Genomic DNA, 22,870 nt, shown 5'->3' with positions numbered 1-22,870 from the left:
GGTGTCTTAGTAATCCGGTGAATTTAATGTTAGAAATATAACTCTTACTAACAATTAAACAGTTAACAGTTAAAGTAAATGAAGTAAAGTCATTGTAAATCAATGTGACTTTTAAGTTGTATACATAAAAAAATATCACCGCGATTTAGACTCTGTGAAAATAAGTTGCAAATATGGCATCTGTTATGTTGACTAAACAAAATAATGTTTCAACATATTTTTCAGAAATTGACTAAATCATTAAAACGAGCTCTCCCAGGCAGCGTCCGTAGTTTGGTGTCATAATGTGCGCGAGTCCATTGAGTCTGAACTAACTGACCTGTCAACTGTCAAAGCATGCCTTTTGTCCTCGGAGATAATATCTTTTTAAGTAAACCATAATCCACACCTGAGGCCCTGCCAACTGCAACATACAGTAAAAGTAAAAACCTCAGGTCCTCCCAGGTTTTTACCTGAATCTGAGCACCGGCATCACTGTCATTAACAGAGGGATACTGGACTCTCTGTCCTCTGTCCAAGGGGGAGCGTACCCCATGGGTCCCTTGGTCATTTAATGATGGAAACACTATCTGCTGAGTTCCCTGGTCATGAAGTGAAGGGTACTGTATCCTCTGAGCCCCTCTGTCGTGATGCCTGGTGTAACGGGGTCGTCCTCCTCTCCGGAACGGCCTGTTGCCAGCACAGCTAAGTCCAATCAAAGTCCAACATATCAGGGTCCATAGCAGAACCGTTGTGCACCGCCATCTGTCCATACTCGTACTTGACATTCCTCACACTTAGTCCGAGTGAAATAATGATCTGCGCTTCCCTGCCTCAGCCTCTTAAACACACATCCTCACACTCACACACACACACACACCAGGAGGACACGCCCCATCTTTCACCTGACTCAGACATGCGGATCATCATGAGTGTATGCAGGCGCACAAGCACACACATGCAAGTGTTTACAGGTTCTCTCTCCTCATCCCTCCATGTCGCCAATACACACAGACGTGAACACACAAAATTAGTTGATAAATCAAGAAAGTGTGGGTGTAAATACAAACCCGAGCACACAAAATACACAAAACAACATGTAGGAAATTGCAGTACTGTAAATACTACTCTTCACTTAAACTGCCAGGGTGTGGTAATTAATCCTTTACTTAAAAGAGGAAGGAAGGAAAACATTCAACTGTGTATTTGTATTCTGTTTGTGTGTGTGTGTGTGTGTGTTCAATGGTGTTTGTGTAAGCGTATATGAGTGAGAGGAAAGTCAGACATCCTCAGACAACAAACTCACAACTGAATCACGCTTGTCAAACACACAACCGACATAACTAGGTGTGTCAGCTGTACTTACAGACAAACACACACATTTCCAGGTGTAAAGAGGCCACACTCAGTTTTATGAGTAACACTGTATCTGTCTGCCACACCCTTGATAGAAGGTGAGGCTCGCTGTCATATCGCCGCTGGGCACACATAATGAGCTTCCATTTAACACTCCCGATCACACAACTTACACAGGTTGTTTTCCATATCATTGGTAACAGCATTACCTCATAACAACACTTTTTTTAATATTACTAATTTATATACTGTAGTATTTAATATACTAACCCTAACCCTGCTCTGGGACACATGAAAAACTCTTATCTAATCACTGCTCTATTCACATTTCCAATTTGGTTCTGTGTGTAAACCAGTTGCAGTCATGTGTATACAAATCCAATTTGAGCAGCACAAACAGAGAGTGAAATCAGTGCCATTCCCAAGCCTTTCCTTAGCATCGACATCATGGGTGTTTATGCTATATTTCTGTGAGCTGTAGCCATGCCAGTGATTGTAGCTGTATAATCACTAATATTATGTCTGCGTGATTGTGCATCATATCCCAGCCTGAGGCTACACAATTTGGCTGCACAGCTCACCGGCCGGTATTTTCCAGTACATTCCACCCACAGCTCCTTAGCTGATGGATTTTTTTCCCCCTAGGTACAGGGTGTGGTACTTTGCTCAGGCATGTCAGGACACCCTAAAAATATGAGGATGAGGTCCGACTCCTTCTCTAACCCCTTGCCCCGCCCTGCTTGTTAATTTCACTGTTTCTCAGACCTGGAACAATTCTGCAAGTCTCAACACCCAGCCCTTGTAATGTCCTTTTTCTTCAAAGCTTGTTTGTTTGAAAATAATCATAAATTCTGACATTTATTTAGACAAAATGTTATTGTGTAAAACTGGAAATATGAAGGAATAAATAAATTACATTTTCATTTCTCACCTCACAGGAGTCTCCAGTGTACTCAGGGGGGCAGGAACAATGCTCCACAGTGTTTCCAGGCCCCCCAGTCCCTGTGTTAGTAGTCCCCTCCAAGCCCACCTCACCGAGGCTTAGCCGCTGGGTCTGGGTGAAATACAAGGCTTGGATTCTCAATCCTGCCAAACCAGCTAGGACTGTCATGAGTTCCTCTCTGGATACAGGCCTGTTGGTGATAGCATGGCGCCAATTTCCCTGTAGACAAAACATTTGTTATTTGGGGACTCTAATTTTTTTATTTTTAACATGACAAAAGGCAAAGAATCATGGCTTTGGGTGTGGCTTTTTGTTTTTTTTACCTCCACAAGCTGGACTCTGCCCTGGTACAGCCTGTCTGGAAGTGGGACTTGTGGAGCCATGTGGATCAGGGTCATATCCTGACCCTAAGGAAAAATAATGACATGAATTAGCATTTCTGTCACTGAAAAAAAGACATCCAAGTGTGAAGAAATTAGTAACACTACACACAGTCAGCACAACATCAGGCCTTCTGTCCAACAGAGTCATCCCTTCACTTGGGATACCAAAGGATTTGGACTGGTAGGTGAGAAAACCACCATAAGATGTAACCTAAAAGAAAAGGAGAAAGCCCAGATATCTTTCAGTTTATCTGCAAAAACCGCTGAAACTAAAATAGATGTAGTTTACCGGAAAATTATATATCAATGCAACCAGTGTCTTATTTCTCAACTGTGACATGATAGTTGAGATTATTATTTCAGAGAAATTCAAAAGAATTCAGGAACATGTTAGATATATATTATCACACTGAATTACTTATAACTCATGTAAAAGGAAGGTGAGTACTGAGTAAGAGACAGTGTCTTATTTTGAAATTAAGCCAAGGTCAAAAGGTCAAAACTAAGGTATAAAAATACAGTAAAAAATTAAACAAGAATGTTCACTTCATCATTTAAACTGTAAATTTAATCTGTGAAAGCAGATCAGTTGCCTTATCCTCAGCTCTCAATTGGGTACTCTGATGATAAGACTTTACTTTCAGTTTTCAGATCTATTATTTATGCAATTCTTCACTGTACAACATTTATTGACAACAACTCTCTCGTTGCCTTGGTGTTGCTTCACTGCCCCGACTCACCCTGTCTCCAAGGTAGGACGGTGGTGCCACCCAGTGTAGAGTATGAACAGTGGGAGGAAGCTCCTGGATGTCAGCCACCACTTCGTTACTGGCTGTGTTCAGAACAGAGGGGACCTCCTCCTGGTCCGCTCTGACCAAGCGCCAGCCCCGCATATCCACAAACTAATGACAGAAGGTGTACAGGGTTAAAGAGACAAATCCTTCCAGAAACGATACTCCCAGAATTATACTGCCTATTCTGAATATTCCTGAGTGTTAGTTTAACAAAACAACCAACCCTTCAGGAAGCTGAACATCAGAGCAACAACATCTTACTAGATAGGGTCAAGTTTCAGTTTCCATGAAGTAACTTTTGGTAAGTGAGTAAATCTTAATAGTAAAATCTGCTCAGGTCCCCATATTCTCACCAAATTGCAGAGAAAGCTATCCACCAGAAGGTTTTCATAGGCATAATGTTTCCACTCATCCATAGGCATTCATAGACATACAGAGGCAGGAAAAGCAGACACACACCTTCCCCCTGCGTTTGCTGGAGCTCTGACACTGGTCAGTGGCTCCAAAGCAGAAGCAGCTGGTGCAGCCATGAGGGTTGGAGGAATCAAAATAGAAGGAACCATCCCGACAGCTGTCGCACCTGACACCCGCTACATTTTTCTACAAAGGTGTTAGCAGTAACAGAGAGGAGGTCAGACAGCGAAAAGACAAATGAGCCGAAAATGAGTTAGAGGGAGATTTTAAGATGGAAGTTTGAAATGAACTCACCTTGCAGAGACACCTCCCCGTGTCTGGGTGACACACGTTTGGCGTGACACCACCTTGATTGCAGTTACAAGGTAAACAATCAGGGAAGCGATAGTACCCTTCAGCACAGCGATCACACTGTCGGCCCCCAATCCTTGGCTTGCAACTTCATAAAGATTAACAGAGAAATTTCAATTAAATAATACTGATACTGAAAATCCACACGACAAAAATGGCTATACATCAGCAGTACTGGACTGCAAAGGATTAAGGATTTTATATCATGGAGGCTTTCGGATATTAATCCCCTCATGAATCACTTTTAAGTGGTTCGGTGTCATGTTTCACTTTCACTGATGGAGGCTGCAGCTTTCACATTCCAGCTTATTATACCTAACATACGTAATAACTAATAAAAATTTAGGAATGACAGAAAATAGTTAATTTATTAATTTATTATTTACACAACCGATAAGTATTAATTTTGCATTCTACTATTGAGTTTGTTAGAAAATGGATGACATCTGTGATTCAGTGATAAAAAGGGGAAAATGACACAGGACAATAACATCCATGATTATTATCCACAACAAAACTAAATGCTCTTTAATTCACACATCTCAAAACTTGGGTGAATTAAACTCTTAAATATTTATTATGAAGGTTTCCACTCACTTGCACTGCCCAGTGACACGTTCACAGTCAGGTCCTGCACTGGCTTTGATGCCATGTGGGGAGCACTCACAGCCCTCGCAGCCCAGCAAAGGGTGATAGTTGAAAGTCTGATTCTGACACACATCACAGGCGGGCTTGACCGTCTGAGGAGGGCAGATACACTGTCCTGTCACCTCGTCGCACAGTCGGCGACCGCATTCGCAAGCTGCAGCGGTGAAAAAGGATTTAATCGGATGCAAATTTCTTTCTGTGTCTTCTCACATGCCATTACAAGTTACTCACGTCTGCAGTAGGGGAAGCCATAGTATCCAGTGGCACACTTTGTGCACTGTCGACCAATGACGTGCTGCCTGCAGGCGCACTGACCTCCAAGGGGATCACAACTGGACCCTGTGGAGCCAGATTTATCGCAGTTGCAAGCAACAGCTCCGTCATTATAGGCTGCTACTAGAGAGCGGGCAGAGTCTCTGCAGAACTGGGAAGAAGTTCTTAGGCTGAAGACACAGAAAAAGGACTTCTATGAAATACTTATTTGGTTTTGTACCCAATTATTACAGCTAGAGGGCACAATTTACAAAAGCATCCACTGCGCTGTTCATAAGAGGAAAACTGGTAAAGCTGGATTAACTCATTTACAATATCAATATATGATAGATTATTAATCAAAAAAATCTAATAAGCAGCTCTTAAGTAACATCCAGCCTGTATTGGCAACATGGTAAATACCTACTCAATATTGAACCCCTCTCCTCTGCATTGTTGTATGAAATCTGCAGAGTTATCCAGCGGCTTCTCCTTCAGGACATCTGGGGTGTAACTGCTATCAGGAATCAACAGGATATGATCCTACACAAATGATAAAAAAACATAAGAAACTGAAAAGAAACAATCTCACAGAGAACTTACACTTTGGTTTTTTGTGCTTAAAATGTACTTATCAGCATGATGAAGTGAGTGATAAAGAGATAAACTTAAATGTTTTAGATGTTTTCTAAAACAAACCTTTTATTTTAGCTAAAGAAGGAAAGGAAGTAAAGTGAGCAACAAGCAACACAACACAACCCGCTCCATTATTACAGACTTTGGAAGCTCAGCTTGAATAAAGCTGTACGTGGCTGCCAGGTAGAATACAGACTGCTCATTGTTGTTGTTGCGGGTACAGTATAAAACAGAGGAGAGACCTCAGCATGCCAAGTCCTAAACTCCAGTACAGCACTCATTCAACATTCAAACTTTACACAGAATTCCGTCTCTTTTTTCGTATCCAATTTAATTAAAAATTAAAATGATAAAAATAATCTAGTTTGCCTCATCATATGCAGCACTGACCAGAATGAGGGTATTCCTAGGTGGCACTTTCACAGAGATGCTGGGAGGCTGCCAAGAATTCTGGTCCAAATCAAGAGCAATGCGTCCATCAGCAATGACAGCCTCCCTGCAGCCTGAGACTGCAGGGCAGAAGGATGCATTTACTGAACCTGAAAGAGAAAAGCCGGGTTAAAACCGAGTAAAGAAAGGAGAAGAGCCATTTGCATGCGGCAAGATAATCCATCTCTCCATTAAGGCCATATAGGGAGGTGCGTCTCAGTCCTTTGATCATCTTGTCATGAGCTCAGGGACTTAAGGGCCTCTTACAGAGGAAACAACCCTCTGTGAAGGATTTTCCAGGTACTGTCAGAGAAAAGATGCCCATACCTGGAAGTAATTAACTTCATAAATCCTCTTTAATCAGAGACACTCACCCCTCCAGTTATGCCCTGCGTCCACTCGGACCTCCACAGGGAAGGAGGTGTGTTCAGGTTGATGGTAATGCAGTACAACCACGTACCTGCCTGGGAGGGGAACCCTAGGAGTGAATTTGATCTCTGCCTGTGGGGACAATTGCAGAAAAAGTCACACAAACAAGGCAATTTTTAAAATTAAGGTCAACGCAGAGATTGCTCATTGAATGTTTCAAGATCTCCTGACAAAAATGGAGGGAAGAGCATGTCTTTTACACCGATACCTGAGGAAACTTAAGCAGTACTCCATCAATCTGAGGGTCATGGCCAGGAAGCCTGGTCTGTCGTCTCCATCTCAAGTCCTCGTTTTCTTGCTGTGGAGTAACAGCTGATGTGGACGATAATTGTCCATCAAGGGCTGCATACAGAATCCAGGCCGAGGTCGGCTTGTAAAACTGGCTCACAACACAGTGCCGACTGGAAACATCAAAGAGCAACAAGCCATTGTTACTAAGATCCTGTTGATGGTAGTGATGGGAAGGGGAAGATTTAGATCTTTGTACTGACTCAGGTCTTTTAATCTCGTTCAGTAAAATGAACAAATCTTTTTTCAAGACATTCATTCATTTCGTTCACTGGAACTAGTGTAGCTGTCATTTGAATAATGACTGAAAAAGCACGACTTTCAAACACTGAAGAGCAACATGGTTTGCTTCACTTGGCTTACTTTTAAGTTTACTTTTGTTAAACTATTGAACACTAGTGATATGTCGTTCATTTTGAACTACCACTACTTTTGTATAACTCGGGAGTCATCCCAGTTTGTTCTTTCGTACCCTGGTCAGCGCAGATTCGATTCAACGGGTCTTTCTGCCGCATATTCTCTGTGTAGGAATGGCTGATTCATTAATAACACAAATAAAATAGGTCTAGTCTCTAGTCTGTGGAGGGATCCAGTCTCTGGTCTAGTCTGGTCTATTCTCTAGTCTCTAGTCTCTGGGGGGGTCTAGTCTCTAACCCCCCCAGAGACTATACCAGACTAAACCAGAGACCGAACTGGACCAAACAAGACTAGACCAGAGACTGGATCCCTCCAGAGCCCAGAGACCAGACCAGACCCCCCCAGAGACAAGACCAGAGACTGGATCCCTCCAGAGCCCAGAGACCAGACCAGACCACCCCAGAGACAAGACCAGAGACTGGATCCCTCCAGAGCCCAGAGACCAGACCCCCCCAGAGACAAGACCAGAGACTGGATCCCTCCAGAGCCCAGAGACCAGACCAGACCCCCCCAGAGACAAGACCAGAGACTGGACCCCTCCACAGACCAGACTCCCCCACAAACTAGAGACAGCATTGGTCGTAGTTACATGGTAACCATGTCAATAATGAACGAAAGACCCTACGACCCTGTTTTATGAGTCGTGAAAGAATCAGCCATTCCTACACAGAGAATATGTGACAGAAAGACCTGTTTGTGAACAAATCTGTACAGACCAGGGAAAAAAAGAACAAGTCACTCAGTGAGATGACTTGTTACTCCCGAGACACACAAAAGATTAGTTCAAAATGAATGAACCAACGACACATCACTAGCTGATAGTTGTTAAAATCTGACTGCAGCAGAAAAATGAGACTTTTTGGGAAAGAGGTATGTGGTCAGTCAAAGGTTACGGCCTGTGAATCAACACTGATCTCCTCTTTTCCAGTAATCCTCTTTACAGTCTTGACATCTTCCTCCTATGCTCTTCTCCATGTGCAGAAATTCTTCTTCCATTTGATTAAACATACACACACCTCCAAGGAAAGCTTTAGTTTTACAAAATTGTATTCTGCCTTCCTAATTCCACCTTTCATTTCCAATATTTGGTCAAACATAACTTGTTTTTCCAGAATTACAAACTAAATGAAGACACAGAGGCTTAATTTCCACATGAAATAACTGATTCCTGTTTTTCCTTTCCACTCTTCAAACATATTTAATTTAATTTTTTCTTTGAAGTCAATTCCAACATTTCTTTTGTGACACATTTTAGATGATTGAAAGGCCCTTTCCTACCCAGTTCAGAGTGAATAACATTAAATAACAGAGCAGCACACAGACAGCTGTGTAACTGGAACGCCTAACCTGGTCATTAGGTTCAGAGTGAAAGGAAATTTAGTGTTTGAGACAGAGACAGAGAGAGTTTGACCCTTCGTTTAGCCTCAGGTAATGACCTTACCCAGATGCAGGAATGCATGCAGTCACACCTGAAAAACAGATGTATCTCTACACAACAATGCCATACAAATGACTAGTCTTATAACATTACTTCCTAAAAATTGTAGAAATTTCAATGGAAAGTTTCCATTGATGAATGTTGTAAAAGACTCTGAATGATCCTGTGATCAATACCACATGTGAACGTTTATTCACTTACCTATCTTCAGTGAAGCGGCCGTGAGTGGAGACACAAAGCACCTTCGGCTCCACATACTCAATTGAAAATTCTTCTGCTGGCACTGCATACACTTTGTACTACCAAGAGATGTGAGATTATTCGATTGTTTACTTAAATTTCATGCGGGCATCGAATTAAAAACAAAGCACATTCATCTCTTGTAGAGGTATTTCTCTCACCAGCAGGAATGAGGCTGTGGAAGTTTGCAGGAGTAGTTCTGTCTTATGAGTAAGCTGTAACGCCGCCACCTGATTACTGCTGTCCACTGCCACACTCCGACACAGAAAGCTGCAGGGATTACAGGTCATTGCACATCAGAAAGATAAAAACAATAACAGACAAATATGGTTTTTGGAATCCAGAGCAACAAATAGAGGACTGACCTGTATGCGCAGCTGTAAATATTGGCCCTGGCAGCGATCTGGCCCTCGAGCTGGCCGCTGATGAGTATGTTGACATTTTGCACTGTGTCCATCTCGCTGGCATACTCCAGGACAAGGGCATATGGGCCAGAGTGAGGGACACGCAGGGTGAGCTGAAGCTGAGGCTGATGGATGCATGAATGAACACATAATTGAAAGGAAGCTACTTTAATTGAATGAAAATGAGTTCTGATATAAACCTAGAAAATATAATGAGAGTTCAGAGGAAAGTTCAAGACCTGATTTATGCTACAGCTTTACATATACACGATCACCTGCTTTTCTGTTGTCTGTGTTAAACCTAATCAACGCTGCAAAGATCCACCAGGTGAGTAAGTCATTGTAGATGTATTAGTGTCATGGTTTCCCACCTGTCTGCCATTGAGCGCAGCCATCTCAGGGTGATCTGGAGTGAGACGACGCACACGAGCCTGCCTCCTCCTGCGTCCAGTTCGGCTGGAGAGCCTTCCCTGTGAGGCCAGCACAGAGCTAAAGCCATCCATGGCCACATGCTTGTACAAGAGACACCTAAGTCAAAGACACACAAGTATGGCTGGATTCAGCAGGAATGAAAAGTGATTGTTACATTGTCAGGTTAGTCAATCTGTTTGACACTGAGCAAATCTGAATTTTATCGTAAATTAGTCTATTCATGGCAATGATGTCATGGAACTATGGAAAACTTGAGTCATGAGTGTGGCAATAAAAATAAAGTCTACCCATGTGTATGTGTGAAATAGAGCCAGACCACATGAATGCTGAACCAAATTTTTTAAGAATTACTTGTTGCTCCTGTTTGCATTGGACAGGTATGTGCATGGCTGTGTGAGCTTTTCCTGCAGCAGAGGAGCTTCATAGTAATCCCGGGGCAGCAGCACTAAATAGTCCTGGGAATTGAGAGTGAAAATGTAGTTGTTAGTGTTCAGTCAACTGTTCGTGCAATTTTTCTCTATTGAAGAATGAACTGAACAAAGTGCCATGTTACTCTTTTCATGGGACTCACCAACAACACCCCCTCCCCCTTTATGTGAATAATCCAATTTCCAGGAGTCAAAGCAAAAGGCTCAGCAAAGCCCTCTCCTGGGACAGTGAGGAAAGATGGGGAGCGACTTGGGGGGAATATTATTTCCTTGCTCTGATGTGACCCTGTTGAAAACAGGCTGAATTTGTAATGTTTGTTATACATTTACATCAAATACCTATGCTAGGTTAGATATCAGCATAAGAGGTGTCATGCACTAATTTATCTGTAACTGATATGAGGGAAATTATTTTATGTTTTTACTGATGGGTTAGTTTGATGGTGAACTGTCAAAGTTGAGTCAAAGACAGAGGCAGCCTTACCTGCAGTGCCTCTGTTATTGGTAGCGTTGATGCTACCAGTCACACTGGTGCTGCTGGGATTAATGAACCGCAGAACCACACGGAATAAATCCTGCCTCCCTTCTCTTGGATCAACATGCACTGTTACTCTGACTTCATTCTGCAGGAACAAAAGCAACACACGACTAATGGTGGTGGCACGGGGTTAGTGGATGATAACGATAATGAGAAAAGAAAGGGTAAGTATCACATCAGGTGGGAAGAGAAGTTAGACAAACCAAGAGGGTTAATCAACAGACAGCTAGATAGCCGAAGAGAGGAAGGTACATCCAAAGGGAGGAAGGCTCTTCACTTACAGTCACAGCAAGACTGAAAGTGAGATTCATCCAGCACCAAGATCCTTGCTCTTATTCGTTTCTTCCCCTTTCGTTTGGGGGTGGCGTAGCGAATTACAATATGGAAAGGGCCAGGAAAGCCAAGGGTAAGCAGGAGGATCAGCTCTGGCTGAAGAGAAATAGCGTTAGTTATAGGAAAGCTGGAGTCCACATTCTCACATCATCCCTCATATAAGACAGGTTTGTGCGTTTTAAGCAGGACAGAACCAGAGTGGTATCAGAATAGACTGTCAGATCATGAGAAATGAAGCTATGAGATTATTGAAGTGGCACATAGGTACCAAAGAATAGTGTAATTTTATACAATAATCACATCAATATATCCACCACATCAAAGCACAGATGTGACAATGTACTGACCTGTGCAGGGGACATAAGAGCATAACCTCTCCAGCTGAAATCTGGAAACTCTTGAGGGTTATAGCCAAAGCGTACTGGCCTGGCATTCGGTGTGGTGCCATCTTCAATCTCAAACTTTAGTTGATGCAAAGTAGGAAAGTAGTGGTTTGCTCCTGGCCTAACAAACAGCAGGAAATATATATGTTTAAAAAAAAATAATCAAAAACATTTCCAGTTGTGATCATTTAAGCTTTGATTTGTGAAACAGAAAATATGTATATTTTTCTCAAAGGAAACAAATTAAAGCCATATCTTACTCATTGCATTCACGGCCAACTATATTTTTCCGACACTGACACCTTCCCGACATCTCATCACATGCCATGCCTATTGCACCACCTACATCACACTGACAACCTAGCAGGGTAAAGTTAGGATTACATTATTTAAGGGCCTAAGGAAGAAACTTCTTAATGTCACATACACATACAAATTTTAAAAACTTTAAGAGTAACTACACAGGAAAGCAGTGTTTCTTATTGAAAGTGTGTTGTACATCTTACAATACTGTAATTATTTGGACCTGCAACTACATCCAACAGTGACATCACAGCGTACTAATACCCCTGGAGCCTATTTCTTCATAATCTCAATAATCTCAAGAGCAAAGTTAAATTATCTAATCTAATTTTCAGCAAATAGGAGCTGCTCTGATGAGTCTTCAAAATAACAACCTGCATGTTTATTGGTTGCAGTTTTCACATATGATCATATGGTAATAACAGTAAACAGCACACAGCACATGCAGAAATTGATCACAGAAATTAGTTCAAGCACATAATCTTACCCTGACAACCAAAATAATTCTTTTTCTGCAGCATGAAATATCCATCCTGACAGGTTCCACAGGAATGTCCATATGCATTGGGCTTACAGTGACACTGTCCACTTTTCTAAACAAACAGATAATCAGGAAAGAATTCAACAATACAACACTGTGGCTGACAAAATCATTTGAAATTCTGTGACCGTATAACACTTTGATTGATACATTGTGTTACGTCACTGGAGGAAGTGCTGAAATACTCACCTGTTCACACTCTCCAACTCCACTCAGAGTCCCTTTCAAATTGCATGCACACTCTGGGGTGAACGAAAAGTAACAGAGAGAGAGAGAGAAGTGAAAAGTGATGAAATTGTAAAGCGGGATGTACAGTGAATAGCCTCTGATTACAGGATTTTGTTACTTCCATGGGCAAAACACAACCACAAAAAAACCCTCCAATCTTCAGAGATCTGCACATCAAAGGGCCGGAGCAGCTTAACTGCAGCAGCTTGCTTTCATCCCAGCCAAAAAAAAAAAACCCCAACAACTTCCCCTTCGTGTCCGGCCACGGTCAACCAGAAACATTCTTCAGATATTAACCCCCCCCCCTTGGTTCTTCAGGCACCGTGGTCGTGATAACATTCTTGCTAGAGAGCATAACTGTAACATTAGACAGGTATCCACACGTAGCCTCACTGGCTGGATGATAATAAGTCTAATTGTTTCCTTTTTTAGATTTTTCTTCTGTGGGGGCGGAAAAGAAACAAGGTCGAAAAGGTTTTGTGTGTCTCTTGTGTGCCACAAAGATACGCATTAATATCTGTCAAGGTATGAAGCTCAAGTTCATCTGCAGCTCAGCACTGAAAGCAGTGAGCAGGAATTTGCCTGTATTAGCGTGTTTTTCCTCAGCTCCTGACTAAGGGACTGGAAGGCACATCAGGCCTTGTTGACAGGGGTATGTTGACATATCCTCTGGGTAAGAGGGGCCAAGACCCTTATCAGTATCTTGTCAGATTGTTACTGGTGATTTAACACAGTGGAGGAAAAAATTAGGTCAGTGATCAGAACGAGTATTTCTACACCTTCTTTTCTTACCTCTTCGGCAAATTAAGTCGATAATAGTTTTATTGTCGGTCACTTACCAATACACCCATGAGGGTTTTCTGTAGCCAGATTCCAGTAGAGAGGCTTACACCTGTCACACAGAGTTCCCTCTACATGTGGTAGGCAGTGGCATGACCCCTGAAGCAACAGATAAGAAACCTAAAGATTGTTGAGACTGGCAGCAACTGTTGAAAGCAATGTTATGCTTATTTACTATCAGATAGATTGAAATCAGTCGCAGTGAATGACTGAGAACTGGCCACTGTTCTTGCTTTCTTTCAAAAACGATTACAAAATAAAAGGAAGAAAGTGACCCTCAGCAAGCACAATTAGCTGAGCATTACTCCATTTTGTTTTTTTATTTCCTCTTCAAAATGGAAGGAAGCAGCTCGTCCTATCTTTAATCACATTTACGTTTCAGAGGAAGAACATTTCCTCCCAAGAATCTGGCTGCTCAGCTGCGGTATCAGTTATTGGGCTATTAGTCCACACCCAAATGACAAATACTCGATTTAGACTACAAACATTTCTGCTCCCAAGGCTAAGAGAAACTTGATTAAGGTTGGGCTTTGATTTAAGATGAAGTAAATGACTGTGAAAAGTGTCATACCGTTTGAGGATTGCTGACTTCCGTTCCTACTATATTACACTGAGTAATGGAGGCTGGATGAACAAAATGAGTGAAAAAGAAAAACATGTCATTGAAAAAGTTGCATGCTTTTTGTCATGTTCTTCTGCATGCAAATAAAACAAATTTTATTAAAATGGAAAAATATGCTTTGGAAAAAACATTTTAAAAATTCAAAGAGGACACTGTATAACAGCATTGCCACATTAAATATCATTCGCTTCGATTAATATGTGCTGTTTCGGTTGTTACCTGAGCACTGGGGAAACCTGAGTCCAGAGGCACAGCGGTCACATTGCTGGCCCACCACCCCTGGCAGACACAGGCACTGACCTGACAATGGGTTGCATATGCTGCCATGCGAGCCTTCAGGTGAACACTGGCAGGCTGTGGACAGGAAACAAGTTAACAATGAACTAAAAATGCAGGAAATAAAGTCATATAATTAATCCTGTTATTTCCTTGAGCCATTCCCAATTCTCCCTTTGTTCTCTCTTGGAATATAATTCCCACGGAGGGAAGAAATTCCATATATGTCTCATGTGTCTGTGAAATGTTGTCATCCAGATAGTATAAACTAAATCAACGTGGATGTCGACCTCAGATTTTACAGGAAACTGTGGGAGAATGAGGCCGTTTGGTCCTCAGAGTCATGAGAAGAGGCCACAGTAAGTTCAGTGAAACCAGCATCTACATTTTTTCCATCAGCACACAAATCACCAGAGGTCACATCATCTGCACGCAGTTGGTTCATCTGCCTAATGACACTGGGGGAGCAGATGGATTATACCCACTCACCAGCACAGTCTGGGTATCCATAGTATCCTGGGGCACATTCATCACACACTTGCCCCCCATAGTTGTGCAGGCAAGTACACCGACCACTGGGACTGCAGACATTGTCAGCCGCACCAGCCCCATCACAAAGACAAGCTAGAGGAAGATAAATAAGTATGTCAGTTAATATTCATCATTTCTCACAAAAATCCTGGTGCGTCGGCTAACTTTCATGTTATAACTAGATTTTTTGTAAAAATAGTTTCAACTTTTTTCAACTATTTTACATAATTATTCGTAAAAATGGCATAAACTGATCTGACGATGATGTATTTGTTCGCAGGCAATGTTTTAGAGCTTCGAAGTTCAAGCTTCAAGCTCACACTTTCAAATGTCCTTATACCAGAAACTGTCATGTGGAAACCGCACTGTCTGCTATAAAAGTTTGTAGTTATCGCTTCCAAAATAACAGCCAGGTTTGATAATCCATCTTGACACTGTCGGGGTTGTATTCACACAGATTATAGGGAGGTGAAAGCTCAGCAATATGGTGATTCTTTCTAACCCTGGCAGTTTGGGAAGTGGTGGTATCCAGGTCGACAGTGGTCACATCTCTCCCCCTCCACGCCCTGACGGCACAGGCAGCGCCCTAAAGAATCGCACACCCCGTGCACCGTCCCTTTGTAGTCACATACGCACTCTGTGTACAAACACATTTGAATGTTTAAATTAACAATGAAAATAGACAAATGAATTTTTAATTCAAATTATTCATTCTCTCGAATCCTGAAGCTTGCTTTGATCCAGGTGAACAACAAATAATGGCCAATACTTGCAACACACTATTCTCATATTGTGGCACACACTGTGGTAAAGCTACACTAATGCCCAAGTCTTGCCAAGCCTGCCCTGGCATTAGTATGTGAATAGACTTGGCACTAATACAAGACAGCTACCAAAGACGTTGCCAGTTTTCTTTCTTGTCCCTACGCAGCTCTCAAACGTTAAAATCAGCTTTTCGAAGGCTGCGAATGAAATTCCTTCTCAGTTCACAGGGTGAAAGCTGAAGAGACAAGTTTAGATTGCTAAGATAGAAAGTTTACATTGAAGGTCGAGAACTTTGAGTGTTTGGATTCTCTGACAATTTATAAGGCAGAAAAGGTCAAGAGGTAAAGGTCATTGTTTTAATCGAAATACCAGATTGATAATAATGAGTTTCCCAGCTTGGAGGAAACCAGAAAAGGGAATTTTAGCAGAGAAAAGGCAACTAATAATAGACTGGTTAGCTCTCACTGAACAGTCCCAACAGACTAATGCTTTCATGACTGGAAATAGGCCACTTGAACTTAACTCCCTAATGATTGACACTGAAATTGAAGAGCACCAAAATGGGGTGCTCAGCAACTGCAAAATGCTCACTGAGTGGGAAATTTACTCATTTTGACAGTATAGTAAACAAGCCATGCCATTTCAGTTTTTCTAAGGCCTAAAATAAATTTATGTTGAGGTACTTTCTTGACTGAAAACCTGGTAAGAAACTTGTGGTGCCTTAAGTGGTATTATAAAGTCATTTTTAACAATCTAGGCTGCCTGCCTGCCTGGAAGTGAATGTAATGCAAGTTATGATAAAATCAAGAAATAAGCCACACCATAGAAAAATCTAAGTATAACGAAAAGAACTGAATAAAATGAAGCAACAAAAGAAGTTTTATACATTATAGCCAGATAAACCTCTCCATATTAGCACAACGTATCACGTCTAGTGTCACTCACGCCGACAGGCTGGTGCGCCGAAATAGCCCGGAGGGCAGGAGGTGGGTCCTATACAGAATAAAAGATAAAACAGTGGCAAAACAATACGTTAAATTATGGTCTGTCAAGTTGAATGTAGTATGAGACACAACAGTATCTTCTTTAGCAAACTTACCTACGATAGGACCTGCAGGGGATTTGGTGGTCACTGGGTATATGGGATATACTGATTATAAAGAAGAGATAAAAAGTTCAGACTTTCACTGATGGAAAACTGCACAGAGTAAAACATGAAATATTTAGTTACATCAAAAACTGAAACGAACATGAAAAGTAAAAAGCACAAGGGACCAAAATGCAACGCAAACACGTATCATCAGATATATCATTGAAATTCTGCACAGAGATGGACAAAAGTGGAGAATCACTTCTCCTGAAAGCAAGAAAGCCTCATAATGATTGTGTCGACATGTTTAGACTAGATTTTTCGAGGGACCCAGTTTTAATAAGTTCCAGCAGTAAATCTATTGCTCATAAATATATGTCTGGATGAGTCAACAACTAATTTAACTTTATAAGACAGGAGAAATACTACATCTGGTGCTTTTAGATTAAATAATGACTGTATAAAGTTAAAATTAAAGTCTTAGATTATATCACCATTAGAAAAAAAAATGGGAATGCCACCGTGACATTCATTCAGGGTTAAGGCTTCCAGATGTGGAGCGCTGTAGCATGTTCTTGTAAAGACTTTGAAAAGGCTTGTGTTCGAGAAAAGCTGGAAAAAATTGGACAAACAACAACAATGAATGAAAATGATGACAGAAGAAAGGCTCAGGGGTAACATGCCCTTGCAGCCTTAGATCAGAATAACATATGGGGAAACACTTTGTGTACCAAATATTTGTGTCTGTTTGTTCAAATAGGGGTATGGCAGACAGAATGTGAAGTGATGAGTGTCAATACTGTGACATGCATGCAACCTTCTGTACGTACTTGTATTGTATTAAAGGCATACCTATTTCAAATAGGATCCGTCCTCAAAAATATCCCCTCAAGGGGAAACTGACAGACTGAAAAATGAAAAGCTTTTTTTCTTCTTACTATATCTATTTAACGTAGAGACATTAACTCGAGGGGCTTTCAGAAAAATTCACATTCACCCAAAAGGAAAACTTACGAATGCACTGAGGGTAGTAATAGTATCCATCAGCACAGCGATCACAGTTTTCACCAGAAAACTGTGGCTTGCAGATACACCTTCCAGATCCCATTTCACAGCCGGCCGTTGTCTTTTCATCACACCTGCAGGCTGTAGGGGATCATATGTTTTCATGAAAACAAAAAGATCATATATGAAAAGATCAGCGTAGGCTAACAAGCACATGCACACACATCAAGAGAGCACAGAATCTGACATTTTCCCTTTTACAAACAAAAACCATTCATAGTCTCAAAATGAGAGATCTCAGAAGTGAATGGTTTTTACTGAACACCCTCTGCTGCCAAGCTCGGCTAAATGAATTTTCAAATTCTAAGGTTTACTTTTCAAAGTGCTCAAGGCAACCTGTTAGGTTCTGCTTCTTTCTAATGTCCAAACACAACTGGCAGCTATTTATATGGCGGTGAACAGCCATGGACCATTAAAGTAAGTTCAGTTCAAAGAGAGACACCATGTCTCTCTTTGAACTGAATGCTGTTTTGGCTTCACTTGTTAGTCATACATACTATAGGTCAAATGCCTACATGGTGAGACATGATTTTAGTCCCTAAACTATTGAGTATTGCCTCAAGAAGATTTAGGCTCAACCTTGAAGTTGAACATTCACATATCAAGCTTTTGTTACATTTATTGAAAACAGCAGCGGAAACAAAGAGAATCATCAATTTTCCCTATTTATAGCATTTCACGTTGATGGAGATCATATCAAAATCTACTCAATGTCTCAAACAGGTCTCCGCACTTGAGGTTGGACAGTTGATGAAGTAATACATAGTGAGGAGACTCACGTATGCATCCAAAGGGAGACTCAGGAGGTACTCCGTAGGGTCTGTAGAAGCCTTCAATGCATCGCTCACAGTTCACTCCGGCAGTGTTGTGCTAAAGAAGAACACAAAGTGTGTGAGTCATCCCTGAAAACAGCAAGGTGAATATAGATTCATAAGAAAAAACTAAAGTCACAGTAAAATCTATAATTTCTTGCTGCACATATATTTATTTGCATATTTCATGTACCTGCATTTGACCTGACACAACACTAGGTCATTCACATATACATACACACAGATGATAAAGTGTAACACTCCACACAACTTTATTTTAATGAAACAAACTTAACACAACATCAGCTTCTGGAAGATGTCAGAGGAAAATTGGCAAAAGGAAAAAAAAATATTTATTTTGGCCCCTTTGCACAAGTTGTAGTGTAATTTGGTGCAGTATGCAATGCTCCGTGGAGAGCTCTGTAAAGGGCTTGGCTTTGGCTTCGTTTTTTTGTGTCCGCTCCACCCCTACAATCACATACACGCAGGAATCAGTTTAGACTTGATATGCATTTCATACCTGACAGTGTATGCACACTCCTCCTCCGTCGTACCTGCCGAAGGTGTCTAAACTTGCTCCTCTCCTTTCCACCTCTGGGTCATAATAACAGTCAGATGCATGGGAGAAACACTGGCAGGCTGAAGAGGAAACCCCCGAGATGGCACACACACACAGACACACATAGTTATTCTATATGCCACAGCAAATTACCCCTCACTTCCCTGTCTGTATTTAAGCCGCCTTGAGATAGTCATTTTCAAAAAGACAGTTATAAGCCTGGTTGTAAAGTATTAAGAGAAACAAAGTCTAAACCAAACAAGACAGCACATCCTCTCCCTGTATACCACCCCTGTGCCTCATTAATGTTTATGAATGGCTACAGTGCATTTCCACTGTATGAGTGCATTTATCGGATTATAAAACTTCTTAATCTTTCACTATGCTCTTCATGAAGGCAACTTCTGTCATCAGTCCAAAGCAATTACATCAAGCTGACACAGAATCTGCTGGCTGAGTGGATGTCTCGCAGATAAGACAATATGGGGGACGATTTGGTAGACAGTTGCAGGCTCGTCTAGCAGACTGACTACCTGGCTAAGCAGACAAAAAGCAGTTATCCTTGAGCTAGCTGTACACTGTACTGTTCATTACACATGCCATATGAGGAATGTTTTCTCAACTCAACACTGAGGCACTCAACAATACCATATCAGGGCATCCACAACAGCGCTTAAATTGCTCGAGACAAACTTCAGTCTATTCTGGGAGGAGGGGTTGTGATTCAACAAGCCAGCAGCATTGAAAATAATAGAGTGGGCCTTTTTTGAAATATCATCTATACTTACGCTGACACTCATTCGGGCTACTGACAGTTGCAGCACGCCATGGTTTCTGGTTAAAGCCTGGACAACAGCGGTCACAGGACTCACCACAGGTATTGTGCTGACACTCACACTGGAGTCTAAAAGAAGGCAGCAGAAACAGTGTTGTAGTCTGTTCTGATATTCAGTACTGGTAAGAAAGGAGTTAAAAGTCCCTGTGAAGCTGGGTGAAATCAGGCGATTCATTTGCATGGGTTTGTCACCCTGAGCCACATCTTACAAATGTTTGCAGATTTAATTGAATGTTAACATAGAATAGAATCTGAGCAGCAAATGAGTGAGACTGAGAGTAAGAGTAATATAATATCACATAAAAATTCAGATGAGAGCAACTTTGAACTATGAATCCTACATTCTGCTTTTAGTTTGTTGCAACACTTTATCACTTATCTTGACATCATACTAACCATGAGCAATATCACTGTCAGTAATCACAGCAACAAAAGCAACCTGCTGCTTTTTTTTTTTTTTTTTTGGTGATGTCAGCATATAAACATATGAGATCATTGTCATTTCTCAGAAACAATTCACTATCACTTAAATCCCTGCATTTGGTAGCATGTTTGTGGTCTTCTCTCAACTCAACACACAGCCATACACAGTGGGGCCTATTGTAGGGTAGGACTTCAGCGTAGTTAATGAATCAACAAATAATTGGTTAACTGGCTGAAGTCATACCTCAAAGCTAAACTATTGAAACTTAAGAAACCAGTTCAAGAAAATTAATGATTAAGGAATGATGTATTGCAAAGCATTACAGCTCACTTACTCAGACTGACCATACCTGTTAGGGTTGTCTGGGTTACGACCCCCACCACACACTTGTGCATGCCCATGACATACACAGCGTCCACCGATGCTGATGTCTTTAATACTGTAATAATACTGTGATCAAATGAAGAAAATTTTATTATCACCACAATATTTTAAAATATCAACAGTGTTATCACCTATGCCAGAACAAATGTCTGGCTTTCCTTTAAGCAGAAGTGAGTCATGTATGTTCACATAAAACTTAAGCAATGACCTATGAGCTCAGTTTAACTTTATGAGGTGAATGAGTGCATTATAAAAAATGGATAAGAAAAGAATCAGTGGTTGGCTCCCCATAATTGATTTATTCTCAGCATGTTAAAGAGATTCTTATGTGAATCCTGAGGACATATTTGTGAAATTCGGTTTGCAAGACAGATCAGTTTCACTAAAGCTATGACACAGAATATATTAAACCACTACTAAAGACTTAATCACTCCCAAACTACTTTATTGCCATATTCCCCTGCTTTAGGGAGATGTGCCATATTCTGCACCCACATGCTACATGAGCAATCCAAACCAGTCTTGGCAATCTCACGATGACTGGACGGGCAGATCTGCTATTAGGCCTCGATAAGGATGAGTGGGAGAGCATAGGCAAGTGTCAGCAAGAAAGGAAGCTGGCAGGTAGATGGCAAAGGGCTATAAATTTGGCTTTCCCAAATGGGAAACATGAGTCTGTCAATATGACACCATTTTGTGAGGTTGTACAGTAAGGGTCTCACCCTGCGTGTGACGGTGGGGTCTCTCTGGGCCTTAGAGATGAGATGTCCCAGCAGGGTGCTGGTGCGGAGGAAGTGCAGGCGGATGTTGGTGGCTTTCGTGAAATCTCGCAGCACTGGTGAGTAGGTGAAGTTATTGGACCCCGGTCGACCGTTAACCAGAGACACCACAATCTGGGTAAAATACCACTCATCTTAGTTCAAGTTTATTGTTTCGTAGACATTAAAACTTACCTATTTTGCTTTGGTTTATATTTTACCTCTCCATTCTCCAAAGGCACGATCCGAGAGTACTCCGTGGTGCAGAGCTGGTCATCATCGTTTAATATACGAGCATTTGGTTGCTTTCCAAACTTTTCAAAACACTCGTGCTTTGAATCTGTCAGAAAAAAAAAAAATAATAATAAAATGAATTAATTTAAAATCAGAATATCAGATCAATGATTTCTGAAAAGTTATTTTCTAGTCCTGACAACTGTTGAGTTTAGTGCTTGCATCTGGTTTTTAACAGTTAGTTACAAAACCTCTGTTTTCATTTGCCATAAATAAATCAATGGGTTAATAATAATTTAAAGATGGGAATATGTATGTTATTGCACACATTTAAATAAGATCTTATTATGTTTCTATTTATTTAACCAAAGGTGAAAATTCTCAGAACCACGTTAAATTATTAATGTATGAGGAAACAAACTTGGGGTAGAAACTCAAACAAAAAAAAAAAAAAATCTCCCTTTTTCCAACAAACAACCATGGCCTCAGACTTGGAGGTGGTTACTGCAGCCTCATTCCAAATTATTCACACCTAGCTGCAAACCACCCCAGCACATGCTGAACATCTAGGTCCAGTGAGGCCAACAACAACAAAACACATCTCATGTTTAGATCAGGCGATTGCACCCTTTGCCTGTGATGGCAGGGATTGCCATGCTTCAGCCCCCAACCCAACCTGCCTGGCTTGTATTCTACCCTGACCTGACGCCTGTAGGTGCTGGACCCACAGGGAGGCTGCTCCATGTAAATTATTGGCTCCCTTATAACAGTCCTGGTCTCCAGGCTTCCCTCCCAGGTCTGGTTCCAGGAGGGTGTCCCAGTATTATTCAGCATGTATTCATATATAGTTCAGGTAATTTGGAAGTGGTATGATACCACACACCAGGTTACGAGTTTCAAAATGGCTACAAGTTAAAGCTTGAAGCTGTCTACACGAAATTAACCAGTAAGGTTTGGTCTAACAAAGTGAACCTTAAAAGGTACTCAAAGCACAGCAAAACATGTATATAAACACATACTTCCTGTCCAAAACTGTTTGAAGCAGGTTGAACAAATCCAAATCCATTTTTACTTAGGGCCTTTTCACA

The 22,870-nt window shown here is 41.3% G+C and overlaps 1 protein-coding gene across 3 annotated transcripts in view; it reads right to left on the bottom strand.

Annotated features, from left to right (window-relative positions):
- LOC115057632 (laminin subunit alpha-3-like) overlaps positions 1-22,870 on the bottom strand; it is a 50,660-nt gene that overhangs the window by 14,157 nt on the left and 13,633 nt on the right. For 2 of the 3 annotated variants that reach the window (XM_029524800.1, XM_029524802.1), the window contains exons 4-40: positions 21,770-21,888; positions 21,513-21,683; positions 20,756-20,856; positions 19,936-20,051; positions 19,109-19,227; positions 18,556-18,646; positions 17,726-17,857; positions 16,721-16,771; positions 16,567-16,614; positions 15,359-15,493; positions 14,815-14,949; positions 14,269-14,403; positions 13,999-14,051; positions 13,427-13,526; positions 12,549-12,601; positions 12,306-12,411; positions 11,776-11,875; positions 11,480-11,636; positions 10,746-10,884; positions 10,405-10,547; positions 10,185-10,288; positions 9,773-9,929; positions 9,363-9,526; positions 9,159-9,267; positions 8,959-9,056; positions 6,823-7,015; positions 6,560-6,686; positions 6,147-6,295; positions 5,548-5,663; positions 5,100-5,311; positions 4,818-5,022; positions 4,164-4,308; positions 3,915-4,055; positions 3,402-3,563; positions 2,771-2,872; positions 2,602-2,685; positions 2,267-2,497 (exon numbers count right to left, since the gene is read on the bottom strand). In XM_029524800.1, the coding sequence (XP_029380660.1) occupies positions 2,267-2,497; positions 2,602-2,685; positions 2,771-2,872; positions 3,402-3,563; positions 3,915-4,055; positions 4,164-4,308; positions 4,818-5,022; positions 5,100-5,311; positions 5,548-5,663; positions 6,147-6,295; positions 6,560-6,686; positions 6,823-7,015; positions 8,959-9,056; positions 9,159-9,267; positions 9,363-9,526; positions 9,773-9,929; positions 10,185-10,288; positions 10,405-10,547; positions 10,746-10,884; positions 11,480-11,636; positions 11,776-11,875; positions 12,306-12,411; positions 12,549-12,601; positions 13,427-13,526; positions 13,999-14,051; positions 14,269-14,403; positions 14,815-14,949; positions 15,359-15,493; positions 16,567-16,614; positions 16,721-16,771; positions 17,726-17,857; positions 18,556-18,646; positions 19,109-19,227; positions 19,936-20,051; positions 20,756-20,856; positions 21,513-21,683; positions 21,770-21,888 (4,703 nt within the window). The remainder of the gene's footprint in view (positions 1-2,266; positions 2,498-2,601; positions 2,686-2,770; positions 2,873-3,401; positions 3,564-3,914; positions 4,056-4,163; positions 4,309-4,817; positions 5,023-5,099; positions 5,312-5,547; positions 5,664-6,146; positions 6,296-6,559; positions 6,687-6,822; positions 7,016-8,958; positions 9,057-9,158; positions 9,268-9,362; positions 9,527-9,772; positions 9,930-10,184; positions 10,289-10,404; positions 10,548-10,745; positions 10,885-11,479; positions 11,637-11,775; positions 11,876-12,305; positions 12,412-12,548; positions 12,602-13,426; positions 13,527-13,998; positions 14,052-14,268; positions 14,404-14,814; positions 14,950-15,358; positions 15,494-16,566; positions 16,615-16,720; positions 16,772-17,725; positions 17,858-18,555; positions 18,647-19,108; positions 19,228-19,935; positions 20,052-20,755; positions 20,857-21,512; positions 21,684-21,769; positions 21,889-22,870) is intronic. The other variant, XM_029524801.1, reaches the window with a different exon arrangement.

This window comes from Echeneis naucrates, chromosome 17 (genome assembly GCF_900963305.1).
Source record: "Echeneis naucrates chromosome 17, fEcheNa1.1, whole genome shotgun sequence".
In the NCBI taxonomy this organism is placed as follows: domain Eukaryota; kingdom Metazoa; phylum Chordata; class Actinopteri; order Carangiformes; family Echeneidae; genus Echeneis; species Echeneis naucrates.
Note: the sequence above shows the minus strand (reverse complement) of the source record. Positions and strands in the feature narration are given on the sequence as shown.